At 48.1% G+C, this 20745-nt stretch overlaps 10 protein-coding genes across 10 annotated transcripts; 4 read left to right on the top strand and 6 right to left on the bottom strand.

Annotated features, from left to right (window-relative positions):
* Positions 1-1645: 1645 nt before the first annotated feature.
* BDV27DRAFT_121970 (glycoside hydrolase family 47 protein) lies at positions 1646-3558 on the top strand. Its single transcript, XM_032065505.1, has 3 exons — positions 1646-3139; positions 3196-3370; positions 3423-3558. The coding sequence occupies exons 1-3, from the start codon at positions 1865-1867 to the stop codon at positions 3503-3505; spliced, it is 1533 nt and encodes a 510-aa protein (XP_031931850.1). The 5' UTR covers positions 1646-1864; the 3' UTR covers positions 3506-3558.
* Positions 3559-4589: 1031 nt separating this feature from the next.
* Positions 4590-5086, top strand: BDV27DRAFT_153778 (uncharacterized protein; the record flags this gene model as incomplete). The annotated part of the gene is made up of 2 exons (XM_032071850.1): positions 4590-4783; positions 4870-5086. 2 exons carry the CDS (start codon positions 4590-4592, stop codon positions 5084-5086), a joined length of 411 nt encoding a protein of 136 aa, XP_031931849.1.
* Positions 5087-5274: 188 nt separating this feature from the next.
* On the bottom strand, positions 5275-6087 carry BDV27DRAFT_167296 (superoxide dismutase; the record flags this gene model as incomplete). The annotated part of the gene is made up of 3 exons (XM_032074441.1): positions 6010-6087; positions 5475-5948; positions 5275-5388 (listed from the first exon to the last, which is right to left on the bottom strand). The coding sequence occupies exons 1-3, from the start codon at positions 6055-6057 to the stop codon at positions 5275-5277; spliced, it is 636 nt and encodes a 211-aa protein (XP_031931848.1). The 5' UTR covers positions 6058-6087.
* Positions 6088-7177: 1090 nt separating this feature from the next.
* Positions 7178-8404, top strand: BDV27DRAFT_121969 (oxidoreductase, short-chain dehydrogenase/reductase family). Its single transcript, XM_032065504.1, has 3 exons — positions 7178-7389; positions 7469-7783; positions 7864-8404. The coding sequence occupies exons 1-3, from the start codon at positions 7274-7276 to the stop codon at positions 8276-8278; spliced, it is 846 nt and encodes a 281-aa protein (XP_031931847.1). The 5' UTR covers positions 7178-7273; the 3' UTR covers positions 8279-8404.
* An 8-nt stretch (positions 8405-8412) lies between these two features.
* Positions 8413-10324, bottom strand: BDV27DRAFT_153775 (putative general amidase; the record flags this gene model as incomplete). The annotated part of the gene is made up of 3 exons (XM_032071849.1): positions 8413-8573; positions 8633-9920; positions 10019-10324. The coding sequence occupies 3 exons, from the start codon at positions 10322-10324 to the stop codon at positions 8413-8415; spliced, it is 1755 nt and encodes a 584-aa protein (XP_031931846.1).
* A 480-nt stretch (positions 10325-10804) lies between these two features.
* BDV27DRAFT_167291 (FAD-dependent oxidoreductase) lies at positions 10805-12526 on the bottom strand (the record flags this gene model as incomplete). The annotated part of the gene is made up of 1 exon (XM_032074440.1): positions 10805-12526. Exon 1 carries the CDS (start codon positions 12434-12436, stop codon positions 10805-10807), a length of 1632 nt encoding a protein of 543 aa, XP_031931845.1. The 5' UTR covers positions 12437-12526.
* A 389-nt stretch (positions 12527-12915) lies between these two features.
* BDV27DRAFT_121965 (cupin domain-containing protein) lies at positions 12916-14017 on the bottom strand. Its single transcript, XM_032065503.1, has one exon. It carries the CDS (start codon positions 13728-13730, stop codon positions 13197-13199), a length of 534 nt encoding a protein of 177 aa, XP_031931844.1. The 5' UTR covers positions 13731-14017; the 3' UTR covers positions 12916-13196.
* A 250-nt stretch (positions 14018-14267) lies between these two features.
* On the top strand, positions 14268-16371 carry BDV27DRAFT_121959 (transcription factor domain-containing protein). The gene is made up of 3 exons (XM_032065502.1): positions 14268-15235; positions 15292-15645; positions 15727-16371. Exons 1-3 carry the CDS (start codon positions 14892-14894, stop codon positions 16298-16300), a joined length of 1272 nt encoding a protein of 423 aa, XP_031931843.1. The 5' UTR covers positions 14268-14891; the 3' UTR covers positions 16301-16371.
* Positions 16372-16686: 315 nt separating this feature from the next.
* BDV27DRAFT_121957 (nitrilase) lies at positions 16687-18109 on the bottom strand. The gene is made up of 3 exons (XM_032065501.1): positions 17585-18109; positions 17153-17462; positions 16687-17074 (listed from the first exon to the last, which is right to left on the bottom strand). Exons 1-3 carry the CDS (start codon positions 18059-18061, stop codon positions 16794-16796), a joined length of 1068 nt encoding a protein of 355 aa, XP_031931842.1. The 5' UTR covers positions 18062-18109; the 3' UTR covers positions 16687-16793.
* Positions 18110-18275: 166 nt separating this feature from the next.
* On the bottom strand, positions 18276-20679 carry BDV27DRAFT_121956 (putative choline sulfatase). Its single transcript, XM_032065500.1, has 2 exons — positions 20054-20679; positions 18276-19996 (listed from the first exon to the last, which is right to left on the bottom strand). Exons 1-2 carry the CDS (start codon positions 20462-20464, stop codon positions 18647-18649), a joined length of 1761 nt encoding a protein of 586 aa, XP_031931841.1. The 5' UTR covers positions 20465-20679; the 3' UTR covers positions 18276-18646.
* Positions 20680-20745: the final 66 nt, after the last annotated feature.

The raw sequence follows: 20745 nt of genomic DNA, 5'->3' as shown, positions 1-20745 counted from the left end.
AAAAACAGGGCGTCTCTCAAAGCTGCATGGATCCGATGAAACTTACAGCTTTGCACCCCACAACTCTGAGGTAGCTGCCATGTAATTCTGTGCTTATTGATCTCGTGCTTGCATGACAACCAATAGGATGCCGTTAGCAAATCTGGTGGACAATGTGTATAGACAGTAGTACCTATATCCTTAACCTATCGGTACTTGTCCCACAGATATGACGATATGCACCTAATTTGGACAGAGAAAAATCATCATAGTCATATTGTTTCTCGCCCAAGGGCCTTCCTCGCATGGGAGTCAACATCAGAACATTCCAACGGAGTCTACCTTATAGGAAGAATAATCCCAACGTTAGTCTTGGCTAGCATTTGGTCTGGTTGAAATATAACCCTTTGGCCTTTCTTTCGCTTATCTTTTGCATATATCTCTCCAAAAAGGGTCATTCTCTCAAGCGCCCATCAACCATTTCGGTGATCCGTTTCTTTCATCCGATTTTCGGCAGAGCCATAATACTAACTGACTCCATAAATGAGATACCAGACTTATCAAATATTATCTTGAATTCTGTACATCCTTTGGTGGGCGCATTGATCTCATCGGGGTTCTTGGAGTGTAGGAAGAATAAGTATGGGGACCTTTCCACACTAGTTAACTAGTCGCGCGACCGTCGAGAGAGTGTGTGTGTGTGTCACGTCCATCATTCAGATGATAAATCGATGGATCTTGCTCGAACATGACCAGAGACCATTTTGGAATCCCGTGATACATTGCCATCCGAAATCTTAGTATATTGAAAAAAAAAAAAAAAACTGATCGTATCATTAGCAACTCACAGATGTTGATAAAGAGTGTTATATGGAGAAGTTTACCGGAGGATGAAAGTTATTTATAAACCGAGTGGATCTCACCTCCACAGACACTCGGATATATCCACTAGGGCCGTACTATGGACGCACTAGTATATACACAGTAATATATTCATGTCACATATATTCCGTGTCGATGTGACCTGAAAGGAGGCATCTCGATCTTGATTGTCCAGTGACCCCACAGTTTAAGTTCAACCGGTGTCAGATTCTTGGCCTTGCATGGCTTTAGGAATAATGTGCTGCCTGATTCCTCAGGTACGAGTCACCTGGCATCGTGGAACAGCGTGACTCGAACAGATGATACCTCATGAAAAGAACAAAGCTGTTATTATTAATATATAAGTCGATCGACTTATACACAGAGTAGCCTTAGATGAAGTACTACATATAGTACGGAGTGTACTTAACCATTCCATTATGTTCAGTAGCAATAACTCCTGAGTATCCACATTCTTTCGGCCATACTATTAGCTGGAGAGTCTTTTCCCCTGCATAACATCCACGCGATCGATCCAATCATGGAACCCGGATCGGCGCGGGCCTGGATCGATCTGGCTTAGTTTGCCCGAATAGGTGATGGTGCCTGTAACCGAACATAGTCTGGAACTCTATCCTGTTGATTTCACGGCCAAAAGTAGTAGTTACGGCAAATGAGGGATGATCGCACCCATGACTTACCCAAAAGGGTCGGCTGATTCTCCATGCTAATCTTTAATTTTAAAAAATATGATCATTCGCTTCTCCACGCGACACATGAACTCCCTTCCCTCCCTCCTTTCCTCTTGTCTTTCTCTCAACACGCACTTCCTTGTCACTCTTTTACATCCGTTTCCATGTCGAAGTGATTCCACTCTTTTGTCAATTCGACCATACCTACAGTATATATCTCTAAAAACACCCGCCTACCTGATTAGGCTGTCATTCCTTTTATCTATACAGAGATAATTCTTAATATCCGACACTCCCTACCTCTAGTTTCATTGCAAATTACGACCTCCATAATGCATTTTTCATCGCTCTCATTGCCTCTCACGGCTTTGAGCCTTGTCACTCCTTCTCTAGCCTATCCCCAGCTCAAGTTTGAACAGCGCGCTGCACGGGGTAACACTAGTGAGTCCCGTGCGAATGCCGTGAAGGAGGCTTTCGTACATGCTTGGGATGGTTACATGCAGTATGCTTACCCACATGATGAGCTACACCCTATCTCGAACGGTGCCGGTGATTCGCGGAATGGCTGGGGTGCGTCCGCCGTGGATGCCCTATCCACGGCCGTCATTATGGGCAATGACACCATCGTCAACCAGATTTTGGATCATGTTGCCGGGATTGACTACTCTAAGACTGATGATCAAGTGAGCCTGTTTGAAACGACAATCCGATACCTGGGTGGCATGCTGTCTGGCTATGACCTGTTGAAGGGTCCGGCCTCGAACCTTGTCAAAGACCCCGCAAAAGTTGAGAAACTTTTGACTCAGTCGAAAAACCTAGCGGACGTACTCAAGTTCGCCTTTGACACTCCCAGTGGTATTCCCTACAACAATATCAACATTACTTCGCACGGAAATGATGGTGCAGAAACCAACGGGCTGGCCGTGACTGGTACCTTGGTTCTCGAATGGACCCGGCTTTCAGACCTGACTGGTGATACAGAGTATGCTAAACTCAGCCAGAAGGCAGAGGACTATTTGCTCAGTCCTTCACCAAAGAGTGCAGAGCCGTTTGAGGGACTGGCTGGAAGCCATATCAACATCACAAGCGGAAATTTCACCGACGGAGTGGTGAGCTGGAATGGAGGCGATGACTCGTTCTACGAATACCTTATCAAGATGTACGTGTATGATCCTAAAAGGTTCAGCATCTACGGGGATCGCTGGGTGAAAGCGGCAGAATCTAGCATCAAACATTTGGCATCCCACCCGTCAACTCGCCCGGACCTGACTTTCCTATCGTCCTACAACAATGGCACATATAGTTTGAGCTCCCAGCATCTTACTTGCTTCGACGGCGGCAGTTTCTTGCTTGGCGGGACCGTCCTGAACCGCGAAGACTTTATCCAATTTGGTCTGGACTTGGTGAAAGGATGTCACGAGACTTATAACCAAACCCTGACTGGAATCGGACCCGAAAGTTTCGGATGGGATCCCAAGAAAGTACCATCAGACCAGAAGGAGCTGTACGAGCGTGCGGGCTTCTATGTTAGCAGTGGCGCATATATTCTTCGTCCGGAGGTGATTGAGAGTTTCTACTACGCCTGGCGTATTACTGGCCAGGAAATTGTATGTGCCTCCAGAGCCTGTAAGCATTTTTTGATCCTGCACTAACAGAAGACTAGTACCGTGAGTGGGTGTGGAACGCGTTTGTCAATATTGACAAGTACTGCCGCACCAGCTCAGGGTTTGCGGGTCTGACCAACGTCAACGCTGCCAACGGTGGAGGCCGGTACGATAACCAGGAGAGCTTCCTTTTCGCCGAGGTGTTGAAATACGTGTACCTGACCTTTGCTCCTGGTAAGTCTCCATCATGGACAGAGTAAAAAAGACACTAATCTAACGGAAACAGATAACGAGTGGCAAGTCCAGCGCGGCAACGGCAACAAGTTTGTCTACAACACCGAGGCTCACCCTGTTAGGGTGGCAGCGTAGTTGTACATAGCAGTCTACAATCCGGTATTGATATAAATAATCATTGAACTTTACGTCTTATATCCTTTACGATATGTCCAATACATAATTTCGTACTCGGTGCCAATTAATCTCCATGATATTGTCCCCCTTGTCATCCACGTGTATAGAGACTTGTGTGACGTTCCCACATCGTCGATGTATAGGCTACAAGATCTTAGACAAGGGAAGTATCACTGATTCAAAAGTTACTGCCCAGCGACTCCCGTCTAAAATAGAAGAGGAAGATAATTCCTGAGGAAGTGGCTCTGACTTACTGCCAATGTCATAGGTACTCTTAAGTTCCATAGACAAAAAATAAAAATAAAAATAAAAATAAAAATAAAAATAAAAAAATAAAAAAAAAAAAAGAAAAGAAAAGAAAAGATACCCGTTCCAAGAAATGCAAGTACATGTTTTCAGAACAAGTCATTCTTTAGTCTATGTAGCAAATCTCTTTATTTCTATTGATCGACTAGGGCTCATTGTACTAACTAATGTATGTAACTACCCGGTATCTCTCTTTAGACACCCAAGGCGAACAGAATATATCATACTTCTCCTGGAAATACCCACTCTTTATTCCAGACAACTACAATAGAATAAAATAAAAATAAAATAAAAAAAAATAAAAAAAAATATACACAAAACAATCCCCTCAAACCCACTCCAAAGCAATCTACCAGGACCCGAAAACCAGGTCATACCCGGATTCACAGAGTGGTTATGATCGGCCAGCTAAGGCGCCCCACATTATCCGTCGCGGATTTGCGCAGATTTGAGCACCTTTGGGACGCTTCAACGGCTACACCTTGGGGACAGTCCAAGGGGTTTCATTCAGTATTTAAATATTTAAATAGAGCAAAGAAAATGTAGGAGTAGAGTTGAAAAGAAAAACTCATCATATTTATTCTCATCACCTCTGAATCATAAAAAAAATAAATAAATAAATAAACGTGTCTTCACCCTCTATTCATTGCAATCTACCATACAAACCATCTCTGTCAATCCATCCATTCATACAATACAGACAACCCTAAAAAAAAAAACCATACTCATATAAACCATGTGCGGAATTGCCCGACCCAGCACCGGCCACCGTATCGCCGTGATGTTCCCCACCGCCAACACAAAATCCATGAGTCCGTATTCCTTATTCTTCCGGGAAATGGACGCCGGGACGAAAGCTGTCTTTCGTATTGAAGATGCAAACACCTTTGATGTTTTTAGGGGGTGTAGGGGGATTGATTTGCGGATTGAGTATGTTCTTGCTTTTCCCCCCTCTCTTGTTACTTTCTGGTTTTATTCGTTAAGAAATAAATTGCTGATATTAATTCGGTTCTTAGACGATATGGAGATCTCACGTCTGCTCGTATGAGTCCACCACTTCATCAGTTCCGGTTACAGCCTTGTGGGAAGGGAAATGCTGAGATGGAGTTTGAGTTACCGGAAAGATTGGATCTGGGGGTTTCGGAGACGGGGATCGTTGGACGGCAGGTTACGGTCATGGTGGAGGGTCAGTCGTCTATGGGGATTGGGATGGGCATTGTGGGATATGATTGATTGAGGTCTTTCTTGCTTTTCTGGAGTTGGTGGGGATTTGGGTATATGGTGCTATGGGACTGGTTTATTACTATTTTCTTTGGGAAGGAATTGGGGTTTTATAATTTCATTCATATTCATGTTCATGGTCATATTCATGTTATTTTACTTTGGCTAAGCAGAATGGCTTCAAACTGACTGACACTGATCTACAGCTTCAGAAGTGCAGAGCCCTCCACGCCATTCTTGAATCGGTCCTCTGCAGTGCGCCAGTTAAGGACCTTCCAGATACCCTCTACATAAGAGGCCTTGTTGTTGAAGTACTAAAACGCAGTCAGTTAAACATCCCACTACCAAAAATGAAACACGAAAGAAAAAAAAAAAAGAATGAATGAAAGGAAAAACCAACCTGCAAATAATAAGCATGTTCCCACATATCCACCCCAAAAACCGGAACCTTATCCGTCACAGGATCCTGATCCTTCGTCGAAACAATCTCCAACTTCCCGCCGGGCCCATTAGCCACCAACCAACCCCATCCACTCCCCTGCAGACCGAGAAGCACGGCTCCAAAGGCCTCCTTGAACTTCTGCACAGAGCCATACTGGGCCTCAATGGCAGCCTTCAGGACGGGAGCGGCCTCGTCGATGTTAGTCTCCGAGGAGCCGTGAGGAGCCAGGTTCTTCCAGAAAAGGGAGTGGTTGATGTGGCCGCCACCGTTGAACTTGATCTTTTGCTGGAGGTTGATGAGCTGGGGGATGTTGTTTGCTGCGAGGGCGGAGGATTGGGCGGATAGTGCGGCGTTGAGGTTGGTGACGTAGGTTTGGTGGTGTTTTTGGTGGTGGATTTCCATGATTTGTTTGCAGATGATGGGTTCCAGGGCCTAGGGGGCTTGGTTAGTTGGGGCTCTTTCTTTCTTGTATTGGACGGACAGGGTGGGTTACATCGTAGGCGTAGGGAAGAGGTGGGAGGGAGAATGTGGTGGCGGCCATTTTGGGTGGTTTGGTTAGTATGGTTTGGTATCCTAGTTGAGGTTTTTGAGAGTATATGTGTGGTGGGAAAAGATGAAAATGTGAGAACGAGGAAGAAAGAGGGGGAGAAGAGGGGTTGTAAGGGATTTCTGGTCGATGATCATGACGAGAGAGAGAATATAAGCCTGGAATGGATGCTGAGGACCCCCCAAGGTACCTTCATCTGGCCAATCAGATGGGCGGGATGTGACTATGAGGGAGTTTGAGGGGATTCGGGGGACCTTTGGCGCACGATTGAGCACATTCTTGCCTTCGTCTATGTGATTCGTAGGTGGGTGCGGAGTACAAATAGGACCAGGTTAACGAACGATATGCGTAGATATTTATGTCTATCATGAGTTGAGTCGTGTTTATCAGGTGTTGTAACCAGCATGTCAGTCTCCAAGCACCAGTAAAGTACTATAGCCTCACCAGAAACATACTATGTACAATGCACGGACAATTAGTTGATACCATTGTTTCTCCAAGTTGTGGGGATCATGGGGTATAAGCATTTCCGACTTCCCACGAGTCACTGGCTAAAAATGTCATGACAAGCGAGTCTCCAGATCTGTTAAGGTAGAACCATATTATATGATCTGGATAGCTTCCTTCATCTACATGTCGGAGCTCGCAACAACCAGGCATATGGGAGGTAGACCTATAGCCCGGGAATACTGAATGAAGCGAACATGTATAAGGTGAACAATCATTCAGAATTGCACCTAAGGCAGTGGACGTGAACTGTTACGGAAACGAAGGAACTCGAGAAGATACAGCCTAAAATGGTATGGAAGTCAGATCATACCAGTATGGAGATAAGAACCCTTCGTCGATAATCTGACAAATGACTCCAACTCCATAAAATAACTCCAGCCCTAGGAACTGAGAAATTCATACTCCACGATCATGTTATTAAAATAACCCCCCAGCTCTACCCAGAGTTAGGGCTAATTCAACATCGAAAGGTAGGTGGAACAGAATTATGCTCGACTCGATTAATAATCAACCGAGTTCCATAAAAGATGCTTTGCGGGGGAATCTTAACGGCTGGCCCGAACGACCTCGGTATCTTGAACTGTACCCCAATCCACCTCCACTATGACTTCAAGCTCAATCCCTCCCAATCCCTCTTCAATTCCATACCATCACATCCCTAACCCTTGAGTCCACCCTAAAATACCATCCAACCACCAAAATGTCCGTCGCCGACCAAGTCCAGCTCGATAACTTCGGCTCCATCTTCTCCCTCGAGGGCAAAGTCGCCGTCGTAACCGGCGGCTCCAGGGGTCTAGGGCTCCACGCTGCCAGCGGGTCCGTATCCCCATTTCCTTCTGCACCCGCTAAACACATACACCGTACATGTATCACTAACAAAAAGTATGAGAAAAAGATTTCTTCAAGCTGGTTGCTCGAAAGTCTACATTACCTCTCGTAAAGCCCAAGCCTGCGATGAAGCCGTCGCGGCCCTCAATGCCCTCCCTAACAAGAGACCCGGTGCGCAGGCCATCTCAGTGGCGGCCGATAACTCGAAGATCTCTGAACTGGACAGACTAGTTGAGGAAGTGAAGAAGACTACGGACCATGTGGATATTCTCTTTGCGAATGCGGGAGCTACCTGGGGTGAGAAGTTCGATACGCATCCTGAGAATATGTTCTCGAAGGTTATGGATTTGAATGTGAAGAGTGTGTTTTATTTGGTTCAGAAGTGAGTTTTTCTTTTTTTTTTTTGTGAGACCTTTTGGTTTGGAGAGTGAACATCGGAGATTGCTAATGATTGGTGAATAGATTTGCTCCTCTGCTTACTGTCAAGGCTACGCGTGAGGAGCCCTCAAGAGTCATTGTCACTGGCTCTGTCGCTGGTCTGGGAGTCGGCAGTCTTGGGGAAAACGCCACTTTCAGCTACTCGGCTTCTAAGGCGGCTGTCATTCACTTGACTAAGAACTTGGCTGTTGAATTGGGTCCCAGACATATCCTGTGCAATGCCATTGCCCCTGGCTTCTTCCCATCGAAGATGGCCGATGGCCTGATTAATCTTCAGGGTGGGTTGAAAGCGCTCGAGGACTACTCCCCCAACAAGAGACTGGGTCGTGCGGAGGATATTGCGGGTCTGGTGGTGTTCCTCGGAAGTCGGGCATCCAGCCATCTGAATGGAGCGGTTATTACGACGGATGGTGGAAGTCACTTGAAGGGAAAGCTTTGAATTCCATCTAGATCAATCTGTAGCGTGGTTATGCTCTATCGCTATGCTTTTGTGAACGTATATAGTGTTGTATTTGATGTCTCCTTATATATGGAAGTGCTTGAACATCATATGGGTATGTTTTAGAGCTAGCTCTACAGCTTTGCTGCTGTCTTCTCTGTATCCGGCGCCCTGACAGCCCTATCAATGATCTCCATAGTTCGGAACAGCTCATAGTCGTGCTGCTTGGGGGTCACGACCTGTATACTCAGCGGTGAATCAAGATATACCCGGCGATCAACCGTTTTCTCGTTCCCTGTTTGGATCAGTGTTAGGATGAAAAGGTAATCAAGAGTAATGGATAGAGAAACCTACACAACTGTCGGTTTGCCTTATCCCAGCTTCCCAACACAGGCGCGTCCATTTCCTTTCCGCTTTCAAGATCGGACTCCCTGAATGGACGTACTGGAATGGTGCCCGCAGGATAATCCAGCAAGACAAAGCTAGACGTATAGCCAACGGCATTATAGCGGTCAATCTCAGGAACTGGGTGCGGAGCCACAGGGTGGATAATAGCATCAATCCGACGCCCAGTTCCACTATTGAGAGTCCACATCTTCAGTAGCTCCCGTTCGACGATAGACCGCTGAGCCTGCAGTTGGCCCAGCTGTGAGAGCGTCAATTCCCGTCCCCGCTTCATTCGACCCTGCAGCCAGGGAATCAGCGGTTCCCCTGTACTCTCTAGCAAGTCCATCATGGCGATTCCCCCGTCTACACCCATCAGTCGGCCTGCCAGACCCTGGCATTTGGTCAACGCCGCTGGCACAGGAATCTCGACCACCTCGATACCGGGCGTCTTGCGTAGTGTCTGAGCCACCTCATCTAATACTTTGGCGATAGGAGGCAGGGGCTCGACGATACCGTCCGATCGAAGTACACCGATGGTGACATTCCGAGCCTGCGTCTCAGGTAACCGGAAAGGAAATTCACCATTCCATCGACCGGGAATACAATCCTCCCCAAAAAGCTCCGCGCGGGGCACAACTTCCTCCATGATAGCACCTAGATCAGCCACTGAACGCGCCAGGGGACCAGCAACCGCTTGCAGGGACACCCTTCCCTTGCCGGGCATTTGTCCCCCATCCTGGCCTCCGAAGGGAACGCGGCCGGCACTGGGCTTGAAACCATAGATGCCGTTACACATTGCTGGAACACGAATACTGCCGCCAATATCCGTCCCAAAGCCGACCATGGATCCACGCATGGTGATCAAAGCGCCTTCGCCGCCTGTACTGCCTCCCACTGTCCACTGGCGGTTAAGGGGATTCAGTGTCCGACCGAAGAGGTAGTTGCAGCTGTCCAATGTGGCCATGGTCTGGGGAACATTGGTCTTGCCGATGATCACGGCGCCTAGCGATTCGAGGAGATCCACTAGAGGCGAGTTCTGCGTAGCTGGTTTGAATGCGAGACCGACTATGCCTGTGGTCGAGTCGACGCCTTTCACATGGAAAGAGTCTTTGACGGACACTGGCAGACCGTGTAAGGGGCCGATTGGCTTCCCACTCTTCTGGAGATGAAGATCGAGGTCTTTGGCCCGTTGCAGGGCACGGTCAAAAAGCGGTTCACTCAAGCAGCGGGTGACTTGGTGAGCGATTGCCGCGCGCTGATGATGATGTTACTATTTATTATATAACCGAATTGTAAAACTAGAAGAGACTAGATGTAGAAGAACAGGTGAAAAAAAATGGGGAAGATACCTACCTTGCAGAAAGCTCTGACCACATCTTCCGTCGTGTACCGTTTTTCTGCGATGACACGCAAGAGACCCCGAATATCCAAGTTCTCGGTAATTTCCAATTCCTTGCCTGTGAGTAAACCGCATTTTCTGGGGACATCCATCACGTTCACCCGCTGATACTGCTTAGCGTTGGTAATAGAATCCTCCAAGGAGAGCATTCCCGAGGGAATCAGAGAAGCGGAAAGCTTCCATTCTGCTGGAATTTGCGATTCAAGGTGTGCTTGTTTACGCTGGGCAATGGCTGGGTAGCTGGGGGTGGGATTTGACATTGTGTCTGATTTATCGATTTAAGATACAGATAGCTAGTTGCACAATTGAGTGACTTGAAGAAGAAGGAGGTAGCAGTTCATTAAATAAGAGAGTTGCAAGTAAGTATGGGGTCAGTTTGTTTGGCAGCCGAGGTTAGTCTGGATTTCCCCACACTTGGGGTAAGATCACTGGGCCGTGTGTTGCCCTAAGGGCATTCATTGGGTTAGAGCAGCAGACAGTACGTACTAGTATATCCTTTCGAGGCCTATCTTGATTTCATAATTTGAATGATTTCTTCTGTATCTACTTGGATGTGTCCAAGAAAACAAGGGCCTTATGATGTGTTGGTATTCGTATCGCCGCTGTACACCTGTTATTCGTTATCTGACCCTAATATGTGATCAGACCAAAGTGCAAATAGTTTGAAAAGAAACATCAAATTTTCGCTTATGAGAAAGTTAAACGAGGTGTCGACCCTCATTAAATACATGATAACAGCATTACAATGCTTCTTGCTCCTGCTGTTTGGTTTTCGAAAAGTCATCCAAGGGCGTAAGGTTCGACTTGGCTGGACCCTCAACGCAGACACCGTCGCAGCTAAACCGACTTCCATGGACCGGACAATCCCAGCTCTTCTCTGCGGCATTCCAGCTGAGTACCGCCTTCATATGAGGGCAGATAGCGCTGAAGCGATGCGTTTGGCCTCCCTCATCCTTGTACACGGCCATCGGCGCTGATGTGTCGGCCTTGTTAAGTACACCACCACTCCCCACCGCCAGATCTTCGATATCCTTAATGTCAGTTTGTAGGTAGCGCTTGTATTGGGTATTGATTTGTATGTCATGCTCCAGCATGCTTCCAAGCGATTTGACAACACTTGTAAGTCGTTTGGGATTGTAAAGGCTTGCCCATGGGTTCTCGACTCCTTCAATCTCGTCTGCGATCAGTTTCCCCGCCAGTATACCGTGAGTGAGTCCGTTTCCGCTATCGCCAGTAACAACATAGGTATGATTTGTGCCTTGGTTCTTTCCAATAAAGGCCATGTAGTCTACTGGCTCAAAGATCTGTCCGCTCCATTTATAGTCAACGGAGCCGGCCTTGGTGAATCGCTCACGCACCCATGTTTCCAGCTCTTGGAAGCGACCCTCTACTTGCTCCTGACCCACTTTATGATCGCATCCTCCGATAACAAGGTAGTCATCGTTTTCGTCGCAATCCGTGAAGCGGACATACTTGTATGCGTCCGCTTGGTCGTAGATAAGGCAGTCCTCGATATAGTTCTTAGGAACTCGGATGGCAATACAGTATGTCCGCATATATTCCATTTCGGCAATGACGCTTAACTTCTGGATGGGCACACAGGTAGCCTGAACCACATCACTGGCCGTGATCGTGTTGCCATTAGCCGTGCGAACCTGAACACGGTCGTTTTCTTCGATAGACGCCATCCTCGTATGCGTGAAGCACTGGAAGTTCGGATGGGTTCTCAACCACTCAAGCATACCCACCATGTACTTGGTTGGATGGAACGTCCCCTGACCAGTAAACAAAGCTCCATCACGCTGATCAATTTCCCCATCCCATCCCTGAATCGCAAGGCCTTCGCGGAACGACGCATGCAACCCAGCTTTGGTAGCGGCATCAACTTCCTCTCGCATAACCCCTACCTCCTTATCATGCTTCGGATCTCCACGAGGGTACTGGGAGATCTCAATCGCGGGCAAATACCGGAACTCGCAGTCCAATTTCAGCTTTTTGACAATATCCCCCGCGCGATCAATCGCCCAGGTGTGACTATCGGCCGCGATTTTCGCTCCCTCCTTCCCGTGCTTCTTCGCAATCGCGGTATAGCCATCATCCAAGGCATTCGACAAATGGCCGCTAGTTCTTCCACTCTCGCCCGAAAGCACATTCCGAGCCTCGATCATCGTCACCTTCTTGCCGCGCGTGATGAGCTCATAGGCAGTGGATATCCCCGCTATTCCAGAGCCGACCACGCAGACGTCGGTTTTGATGTCGTGCGACAATGTCTCAAACCGAGGGTATTTGGAGAAGGGCATCTTATGAACCCATACTGGGGTCATCTCCCCGGAGGTATTCATCCATTGTTCTGGACGGGCGATGGTTGCCATTGGGCGGGAGATGAGAGTGATTTTGAGGGCGGAATTGTATGGTTTCAGGACTTACTGCACTAGTCCTACGAGTTTGTAATCTGAATACGCGACTACTATGTTGCGCGAACATTTTTTAGTAAAACTAGGACTACGAGTTATGCGGACTACATTTGTTAATGGGGCTTTTTATGCGGCGCTTTTGGCTGGGAAATCCCTCTTCATCATGGTGACGTGCAATTGGTGAAACTTGGTTCGACTCCAACTTTACCCAAGTGTCACCTTTTTCTGCGGCGTTAAATATCAGAACATTAGATCTCTATTGCATATATTTATTGATTGGAATTATTTTGCTTTGCTATTTCCAATTCTTGGTTATAAGATATCGAGAGTCGGTTAATTATCTATCTAGTAATGTTTATCTATATAAACCCGGTTTTTTTTTTTAACATAACCCTAGAAATGTCTAAGATAGCCCTATCATGATGTAACTAATAAAACTATACCAGTGAATACTAGACTTACTAGTTGAAATACGACGCACAGATGACGTTGATCCGACCAATCCTGATCAGATATACGTGTCACATACTGGATGGGTTGGTCAATCATTCAGATCTACTGATGCTCATGGGCCAAAGCACCCATTTGGCCATTGTTAAACCAAGATACTGAATCCCTTTGAAAGGGTCTCTCATTCCGTACACTCGAGATCAAATAGTTTGTATCTGAGAATAGTTCCATAGAAATACATCTCGGTCCCACAACCCACGTATTTGCCTCAATGCTTCGGGAATTCCGTGTCCAGAGTTGTTCCATTCCTAGTGATAACAGGTTGGCACTCTGACATAACCCCAACCATGCGAGACCACTGAGTCTTGCTGGGATTCCGCCATTTATGCAATGTGGATCGCTGGATGGTCAAGTCCCCCGGTTTAATGATGCGCGTTTCACCAGAGGACAGCGTGAGCTCGATCTCGCCTGCGACCTGGATGACAAAGTCCAGGCTCACGGTCCGATGCAGGGGGCTCTCCGAGCCAGGAGGCGTATCAATGTACCACACATTAGCACCACCACCCTGTGTGACCAGCGGGCGAAGCTCATGGAGCGTGGAGGTCTCGTAGAGCTGGAGGTCGGTGCCATTGGTGAGCACGACAGGTGGTCTGTTGGTGGTATAACCCAGACGCACGAGAGCCCCACCGAGATCGTTCACGACGGGAAGGGACTCGTTGACGGTCTTCGAGAAGAAGGAGTTACCTTCATCGTCGTTGTCGGTAATGTAGCGTTTCGGGTTTGGAAGAGCGGTTTCAGCCATGACTGATTTGGTTTGCGATTTGGTTCCACTGCGAGAAAACAAGGTGATGCAGCTCAGATGGAGGCGTGTGGCCGTGGGTGATATGATATCCAGGCAGACCAGACATAAATATAGGGGGAACGAACCCGAACATTATCTGGAAGCTCGGGATTCACATGCAGTGCCTGTATGATCAAGTCTCAAGGTCATGGCCAATCCCTGGACGCCGATGTCGATGTTGAGATCAGACAATGAGGGCTGCAGCTCGGCTTGTCCATTTCCCAACCCCGAAATTGCTCGGAATGGACAATGATTGGCTGTCGGAGAGGATGTGATGTTATTTCACAGAGTGCGTGGAAGCTGGAAGGGCGCATTTTCTCCGCGACTTCCGTTCCTGCTGGCCAAGGGATTCTACGACTCTCCTGATCGTTGCACTAAAATTCGAGGTCTGATAAGTGGTGGCAGTATGTCCCCAACTTCGGCCCAGCCGCGTAGCACCATACGGCATCGAAGATACAAGGCCGTCATTGCCTGCGCGACCTGTCGTCGTCGCAAGGTCAAATGCGACGGTCTCCGCCCAGGTATTCCACATTTTCTTTCGCAGCAGGTGGCCTCCGATCCAATTTTCGAAGTCGCAAGTGCTGACTACTGTTATTCCCAGTGTGTGGAAGATGCCAAAACAAAAGAGAGCTTCAGGAAACCTGTACTTACATCGCTGCGTCAGTGAGCCGTAGCAGTACTGTCAACCACCATCACTCATCAGCTGCAGTATCCTCCCAACTGCCGACTCCTGCTACTTCTGCTCAAGTAAATTCGGAGGGATTCAATGCCATCAGATCTCCAGGCGCTCGCAGCCCCGGTAATCCAGGAGAATTCTCTTTCGAGGTCAAGGCTGCCATTGATACCCGACTGGGGCTACCGTCCCCGAAAAGGCGTTGCCCTATTCCTCTGACAGATGCTCCATTATTTGGCTTGCTCTCCATTCCAGATATCACTGAAGCCATTGTCAATCCTGCGGACCATGCCCTTCCGTCGCGCAGGCATGCCGACCACTTGGTGAGCCTGTACTGGCAATGCCTAGATCCTCTGGAGCCCTTGCTCGATCAGAAATCTTTCTGGACTGCCTACCAGGCCCTCTTTGATGGGAGGGAGATAGAGTGCAATAGACAGATCTTTCTGTGCATGCTCAATCTTGTATTCGCTTTGTCCACTCAATTACAAGAATCAAATCCCCCTGAACAGCGACACAGTGCCAGCAGAACTTTCTTTCTTCGAGCCTGGCATCTGTTGCGTCCGGAGATCATCCTCTGGCAAGCCGGCTCATTGGAGACCGTTCAATGTCTGCTTCTTATGACCAGGTACCTTCAATGTACCCCTAATTTGCAGCAGACATGGATGACCCTGGGTTCCGCTCTCCGGATTGCCGTGAGCATTGGGCTTGACCGACCAGGGGGGAATATATCCGGATCACGGAGGGAAAATAGCGTGGCACTAGATGTTTGGCAGCAGTGTGTCCTCATGGACAGGTATTGAGCAATGTCCCTCCATTTTTAGTCCTACGGCTCTGCTAATTCGAGTTCAGATGCCTTTCCTGGTCGCTTGGGCGGCCTTCCTCAGCGCCTAGAGTACCCTTTTCGTTCAACTCACTTCGGAACGGTAGCAACCCACCTAACTACGACAGTGAGACTGTCATTTCAGTTTCGGAGAAAATGCAGGAATTAACCAAGATCACCGGTTACATTGGCGTTTCTCAAGTACTCCCCAGCAGTAGTTCGGCCGAGGGCCTAGGCTTGGCTACACAAACCCAACCCGAACCCTATACCGTTATACAAATCGACGAGCGTCTAACTGGATTAGAAAACAGCCTCCCTCCTGTCCCATTCAATAGCCCTAATGTCGAATCTGCCGACCGGCAACTACTCCTCCTTCGTCTCCGGTGAGTCTTCCCGAGCCCCTAATTACTATAAATTATTATGGTCAATATACATAGCTATCTAACCCTCCCCCGCTTCCCCAGCATCTCATACACACGCATCATGCTCCTCAGACCTACAATGGCCCACTTCTGTCTATCACATTTACAAACCCAGAAATCAGGCGAACCAAATCTAGGCGACCACATCAACCAAACAAGCGCCACACTATGCGTTACAAACGCCCAAAAGCTCCTTACACTGATCCAGGCATCATGCTCACAACAAGACCAGACCGGACTCGTCATCATCCCCTGGTGGTATCGTATTTTTTTCCTCTACATCGCAATGCAGCATTTGATAACCGCAATGCTACGACCTGAAATCTTCGCTACGGTCGTTCAGGAGTCCTGGAACACAGCCGTATCGGTCCTTAGTGCACACGAACACCTTAGTCTATCTGTCGGAAAATGTCTGAATAGTTTTCGGTTGATGTGGCAGAAGGTCAGTGATATTCATCGCGCGCCAACCACTCAGGAGGAGGTTCTGCCGCCTCATGATGCAGATTGTGATATGGGGTTGCGGGATGTTTTTCGGCATCTTGGGTTTGATGAGGAGATTCCGTTGTTTGGTTTGGATGATTCGGAGTGGTTGTTGGGGAATGTTGATTGGGTTTAGATGAATGATCTCGCTTTTTGAAGTTCCCGATGTGTATGTTTGGTTTTTAGTGTAGCTCAGGGCAATTCTATTCAACAGTTGTCTACGTATGTGCTTGGTGGGATATATTTGGTGAGCTGTGATAGGACTAAAGTAGAAATACCTGATCTAGGTTTTTTGTTTTTTTTTTTTTTTCCTTTTCCTTACTACCCTTAGGATGGAAAGTATCCCAGCATGAATGCTTTGGATTCTTTCCTTACCTCTAGTATCATCTTCCTTGGAAAGTAAGTATTAAAGACATACTATTGTGTGCTACGATAAGGCTAATATAATACCTAGTATCTTGACAATGTCCACGAATCAAGTTATTCTTACTTGGTGATGTAGCGGCGGAGTTAATGAGACATGGAGGGTATGCATAAGTTTATACTCTAGGTATATAGTTACGGAGAGTAAATGTAACTGAAAAAACACAAGTTCCGCTCAATACATACATACATACCGTTTTGCATTCTTAAAAAGGAGGTGGGTTGAGATCCAGCCCCTCCACCGTCAACTTAAACGCATCACTTCTCGAGTAGTGACCCGCCACATCCATATCCAATCTACCCCGTTCGCAGTCCTCTACATCGATCTCCGAGATAATCAATCCGTCTCCTACGGCATCTGCCGCAGAATCAGACGCATCGTCAGCGGAGACCTCCCAGATAGGACCCGCAAGAACCTGGCCTTGAGGATCAACGATGGAGGATCCACCGCGGCAGACGTATTCAGCTGAGATGGTTTCTGTTTTTTCTTTTTTTTTTTTTTAGTTATCGATCCGGCATAATTAGATGGTGGTGATGATGATAATAATAATAATAAGGGACTTACTCTCATCTTGTGGGCTAGTGACCCACTCCGGTAATTCGTTATACCTAACGCACTGGTTTGCGCTCAGTACGTATGCCCGCGACTCAAATGCGATGGTCCGCATCAGGGGTAGCCATGTGTCCCGGGCATCAGCTGTAGGGGCCAGGTAGATATTCACGTTCTGTGAATACAGACTCTGGCGGAGAAGGGGCATGTAGTTCTCCCAGCAGATAGCTGCTGCCATAGTCACGGGGACGCCGTTGAGATGAGTAGTCACGGCTTTCAAGGTGGATGGGGAACCTTGAGCCCAGACGAGACGTTCCGTTCCTGTCTGTTGGGGGTGTTAGCTTCTTTTTTTTCCCCCTTGAATTTGGTACTTTTAAACCGAGTATTTCTGCACCGTATACATGGTAAATGCATCAATAAGACGGAAATGTTCATGTTAGGACTTACAGGCATAACCTTTCTTCTCTTTCCGAGCACTCCCCTCGCAGGATCTACGTAAAGCGCAGAACAGTACAAACTGCCTGCGGCTCTCTCGATAACACCCACGACGATGAACACGCCAGTCTCATTCGCAATCCGTTCGAGTGTTTCTCTGGTGCCGTCACCGCGATGATTCTTGCCCTCAGCGACGGGCAACTTCCTCTGCACCCAGTCATCACCTGCTCCAGTGGGGGTATCCCCGAGATCAATCGCAGAATGGAAGTAGTTCAGGAACTGTTCCCGTCCATGAGGTTGACGCGCACCAATGGCAGTGCCAAAGTTGCAGGTACGTGGGTATCCGCCCAGATAGGCCTCTGGGAAGAGGAGTAGATGGACGTCACGAGAGGCGGCATGACGGGTGATGCGGTTGAGGGCGGAGAGAGTCTCCGCGACGGTGTTGTGGGTGCGTGCTTGAGCAACGCCTACGGTGATTTTGGACGGCATGTTTGGTAGATGTGAAGTATTGTTTGTTTGTTCTGTTGATTGTTGAAGAAGCCATGAATGGATGTGGGGAATTTAAAGATGAATATCAAATCCCGGAAAGCCGGACCAATCGCCGGGTGAGTCACCGAAGATTCGTAAGAGACCCGCTTCTCTCTCTCTCCACGTTTACCACGGATTTTATCTCCGGATAAAAGAAAAAAAGAAAAAAGATAATGAACAAAGCATCTTTCTTTTACATTCATTCTTGTCTGTCATTCTGGTCTATCATACATACAAGCAGGCAGCTCTCCTATATAATCCTATGTACAGCACTGCCGTACTAATCTGCAGGAGATCCCGAATAAAAAGCATTCACCAATCGATAGGTAAACTCGAGCAAACGCTGGGAATGCAAGCAATGCCGGGTATAGCGCCTCGCTAACTAAATCATCAAGAAATGAAGTTCATCGGAACAAATTCAAAACGGGAAGCCAAAAAGAGAAAAACCAAAATCAACTTGGAAGCAAAGCAATGCCGATATAATGAATGATGTCCTTTTTAGTTGCCTTGCCTTTTCTTCCTTCAAGTCTTTTGTTCAACTGAGATTTACACCTGAGTGCCCATTGCAGTGGCGGCTTGCTGCAACACACGAGGCCAGCGAGAAATGAATTCGACATCGTCCAGAACACCCTTGCCTTGGTTGCGCACGTATTGTGTACTGGGGTCAATACGTGGCTCGTAGTCCCAAATAGCCGGGTTGCCCTTGATCAACGCTGAGTAAACCAAGCGTCGCCGGCGCTGTGACCGCAGGACATCTTCCGTGATGCTCTCCAAGTCCCAGCGGGCTTGCGCTTCTTCTAAGAAGTATGCCAGGACCTTGGCAGGCTCGGTAGTGGTAGGCATTTCAGGCAATCCTTTGCCTGGACTAGGAGTCCGTGGGGGACTGGGGAATGGGTATGCCGACGATGCACCACGCTGCGGCCGGGGCGACACACGCGGAGACTCAGCGGGAGTAGGCAAGGACGCCGGTTGCAACTGCGATCCCGAAATATGTTTGGTTACACCCAATCGCACCGGAACAGGCAAACCAGTCGCCAGGTTTACCTTTTCTTCAGGGTCTGTCGCCACATCGAAGAGCATGGGTGGGTCAATCAGCGAGTAAACAAACTTCCAGCGTCCGCGACGAATCATCACAACCGGGGATTGTGTTCCTTCACCCATGTACTCGCCCAATACGGTATCGGTCTTGAGGCCGTCCTCGCCTGTCAGGTACGGAATCAACGACACACCGTCCAGGGGCAGTTCCTGAACCAACTGCGCGCCAACCAGATCAACAAAGGTGGGCAACAAGTCCATCGTCGACACATTTTGGGATACACGCTTAGGAGCAAAACGCTTAGGTGCATGCACGATCATGGGCACACGCGCCGAATTCTCGTACCAGGTCATCTTATACCATAGGCCGCGCTCACCCAGCATGTCTCCGTGGTCACCAGTAAACACGATGATTGTGTCGTCGGTCAAACCACAATCATCTAGGACCTTCAACAGTTTGCCGACGTTAGTATCAACGTAGGTACAAGCCGCGTAGTAGGCGCGGCGAGCGGCCTTGATCCGTTCTTCGGGCATTTCTTTGCCCCACAAGTCAATGCATTTCAGAACACGCTGAGAATGGGGGTCCTGCTGGTCCTGTGGCATGTCGCCGTTCTTCGGCAAAGGAATGTCAACACCTTCATACAGGTCCCAGAACTCCTTGGTCATGGCGTAGGGATCATGAGGGTGAGTCATGGACACCGTCAGACAGAATGGCTGGTCACCACGCTGGCGGACATGGTTGTAGAGGTACTGCGTGGATTTATATATAACTTCCTCATCAAAGTCAAGCTGGTTGGTCCGCACAACAGGACCCGCCTCCATGACAGAGGACATGTTGTGGTAGTAATCGAGACGAATTTCCTACACACGATCAGAAATCTCTTGCCTTGGATTTGAACTACTAAGAATGTAACTTACCGGCTCATCCCAGTTGACAGACCAGCCATAGTCACCGGGATAGATGTCGCTCGTCAAACGCTGCTCATAACCGTGCAGCTGGTCCGGCCCACAGAAATGCATCTTTCCGGCCAGAGCGGTGTGATAGCCCTCCCGGCGCAGATAATGGGCATAAGTGGGGATGTCAGCGGGTAAGTCGGCGGCGTTATCGTAGGCTCCAATCTTGGAGGGCAATTGGCCGGTCACCATGACGAAACGTGACGGCGCACATAGCGGAGAGTTACAGTAGGCCGAGTCGAAGACGACACCCTCATCTGCCAACCGGTTCAGGTTGGGGGTCTTAATGGGAGAATTCTTGTCATGGAAGGCCAGAAGGGGAGCAGCCATCTGGTCAGCCATGATGTAGAGGATGTTGGGCTTCTTGGTAGCCATGGTGATGATTGGTGAGACCTCCTCTCACACTCTAATCTAATGATAGAAACTATGCCAAAGAGTTGGTGGCCGGAATAAGAGAAGAGGTGTGCCGGATGAAGAAGGAAGAGAAAAGAAAAGAATGAAAGCCGGAGAAGGGAAGACAAGTTATAAGTAACCTTAAGGGGGAGCGGATATTGCTTTCAGGGTGAATAAGGCCAAGCAGGAAAAAGAAATAAAAATAAAATAAAAAAAGACAGAAAGAATAGAAAGAAGAAGAAAAGATAAGAGGGAGTAAAAAA

Source organism: Aspergillus caelatus, assembly GCF_009193585.1.
Source record: "Aspergillus caelatus strain CBS 763.97 unplaced genomic scaffold BDV27scaffold_19, whole genome shotgun sequence".
Lineage (NCBI taxonomy): Eukaryota > Fungi > Ascomycota > Eurotiomycetes > Eurotiales > Aspergillaceae > Aspergillus > Aspergillus caelatus.
This window is presented reverse-complemented; position numbering and strand designations above follow the sequence as displayed.